Source organism: Nothoprocta perdicaria, unplaced genomic scaffold, assembly GCF_003342845.1.
Source record: "Nothoprocta perdicaria isolate Ctin4 unplaced genomic scaffold, notPer1 scaffold_626, whole genome shotgun sequence".
Taxonomy (NCBI): Eukaryota; Metazoa; Chordata; class Aves; order Tinamiformes; family Tinamidae; genus Nothoprocta; species Nothoprocta perdicaria.
The window spans coordinates 1-2,467 of record NW_020455895.1 but is presented as its reverse complement, the minus strand read 5'-3'; the positions used below and the strand labels follow the sequence as shown (position 1 = coordinate 2,467).

Sequence of the window (2,467 nt, the reverse complement as noted above, 5' to 3'; positions counted from 1 at the left end):
CCCCTGCACCAAACCACGCCCCTTCGCCACCGTACGCCCCGCCCTGCCCGCCTCGCGGGGCCAGCCCCGCCCCCCGCGGCTCCGCCCACTGAAGCCGCGCCTCGCGATTGGCCGGCGGCCGCGCGCGCGGGGCACGCCGGGTAGGCGGAGCGCGCGCCGCAGCGGCTGGGGAGGAAAGGGGGCTTTTTGGGGCCATTAATGGGAATTTCGGTCCATTGAGGCGTCATTTGGGGCCTCTAGAGGGCGTTTTAGGGCCAATTAGGGATATATTGGGGCCGTTAAGGGGGGGAGTCGGTTGTTGCCCCGCCCCCCACCACCCCTCGGGGGCCTATTGACTCTGGTGTGTGGCCATAGCCACGCCCCCCAGCAGCTATTGGCTGCCAAGCCCGAGGGGGCGTGTCACGAAGCCACACCCACCCCAGTAACCCCATGAGCCCCCCCGCCCTGGGTCACGCCCCCCTGAACGCCTATTGGCTGCGGTGCACAAAGAGGCGGGGCTCCAACCGCCCACCCTTGGCCACGCCCACACCCGTGGTGCTGCGAGAAGCTCCACCCCCCCGGTGCACACACATGGCCATTGGCTGCGGCGCGAGAAGGGGGCGGGGCTCTCAAGCCCCGCCCCTCCRGCAAGACACCGCCCCCAGGGCCTGGGCTCCCCCTGCAGGGGCTTTATTGGCATCGACCAGGAGGGGACAATAAATTAAGGGACCCAAAAAACACCCGATCTGGCCCCAAAACCGGCCGGGGCCGGCGGCAGGGGGTGGCGCTCAGAGCCTCCCCACGGCCACCACCCCAAATCCGAGGAAATGGCACCAAAACAGGGCCGGAACGCCCGGATTTGGGCAGTGGGGACAGCGGGAAAGAAGATGAAAAGGGCCAGTTTCGCCCCAAAATCCCCGCAAAAATAATAAAAAACGAAAGAGGGAAGGGCAGCGTCCGTGGGGGGTGGGCGGCGGCGCTTCCCGGTGTCCCGGCATGCCGGTGTCCCATTTTCCCGGCGTCCCGGCGTCCCGTTTTCCCGGTGTCACATCTCGTCGTCGAGGCCGTCGTCCTCCGGCGGGAAGTCGCCCACGGTGACGCTCGGCGGCCGCACGAAGGCCCCGTATTTGGGCTCGCACTCGAAGTAGCGGCGGCCCTGGACGCTGCCGGGAAAACGGTGGGAATGGTGGGAAAAGGCGGCACCCGGGAGCCCCAGTCCAGCGGGAAGAGCCCGGGAGCTTCCCCCTTTTCCCTCCTCAATCCCCGTGGGAAGAGCCCAGGGGGGCTTCTGGATGCTCCATCCCCAATCCAGGCGGAAAGGCCTTCGGAGGCTCCATCCTCGCTCCCCTATCCCAGTGGGAAGAGCCTGGGCAGCTCTGGATGCTGCCTTCTCCTTCCCTGATCCCAATGGGAATGGCCGAGGGGCTCTGGATGCTCCAAATCCCCTGGGAAGAGCCCGGGCTGCTCCAGAGCATCCGGAGGCGCCGGCTCTTCCCGAATCCCACCCCGCTCCCTACCTGCCGTCGTGCTTGCCGAGCGGCTCGTCGTAGCGCACGCCGACCCAGCAGCCGGGCTTGAAATCCGTGAGCCCTGCGGGAAAGGCAGTGCCAGGCGGGAATGCCGGGAACGCCGAGCGGGAATCCCGGCGCCGGCGGCACTCACCGACGTACATGACGGTGCCGAGCTTGGCCGGCTGGCCCGGCACGCGCACCTGGCAGCGGGCGCCCACCGGGATCGCGTCCGCGTCCGGCTGCTCCGGCGCCTCCGGAGCCTCCGCGAAGCGGCCCAGCTGCCGCCGCTGCAGGAAGGCACGGAGACTCTCTGCATCCCGAGGGGAAAACAAAAAAAAACGGGGAAAAATCAGGCYGGGAAGGCGGGAGCGGGAGGCGGCGCCGGGAGCCGCGCGCTTACCGGGGCGCTTGGCGTATTCGCTGTCCGGCATCTCGTACTTGGGGACACGGGAAAGGTCCTCGAATTCCCCGTGCCGGGCGCCGCTCCGGTCGATCACCTGCGGGAGGAGGCCGGGATGAGGCCGGATCTGGAGCCCGCAGCCGTTTCAGCCTCTTCCGAGCAGCCGATTCGGGAGCTGCCGCTTCCGAGCCCAGGTTTTGGGGCGGGAAAGGCCGGATCTGGAGCACTCAGCTCCGGCTCCCGTTTCCAAGCCCGTTTTGGGGCAGGAAAAGGCAACCCGGGCGCTGCTGGAAACACGGATCATCCGGCTGCCGTTCAGGGCCTGTCCGGTGTCCGAAGCAGCAGAGCTGGGACAGGAGGTGCCCCCCATGTCCCCCAGTGTCCCCCCATTGTCCCTGTCCCCATGTCCCCCTATGTCCCCCCCATGTCTCTGTGTCCTCCATGTCCCTGTGTCCCTCATGTCCCCCTGTGTCCCCATATCCTCCCGCATCCCCCTGTCGCCCATGTCCCTCGGTGTCCCGCCATGTCCATGGTGTCATTCACATCCCCGTGTCACCCCGTGTCCCCCACTTCCCCC

At 67.8% G+C, this 2,467-nt stretch overlaps 1 protein-coding gene across 1 annotated transcript; it reads right to left on the bottom strand.

The window, feature by feature from the left end:
• Positions 1 to 650: 650 nt before the first annotated feature.
• On the bottom strand, positions 651 to 2,017 carry TBCB (tubulin folding cofactor B; the record flags this gene model as incomplete). The annotated part of the gene is made up of 4 exons (XM_026049891.1): positions 651 to 1,142; positions 1,497 to 1,569; positions 1,642 to 1,800; positions 1,891 to 2,017. Coding segments are annotated over 4 exons (477 nt in total), but the record flags the coding sequence as incomplete, so codon positions are not given.
• Between the last annotated feature and the right edge of the window lie 450 nt (positions 2,018 to 2,467).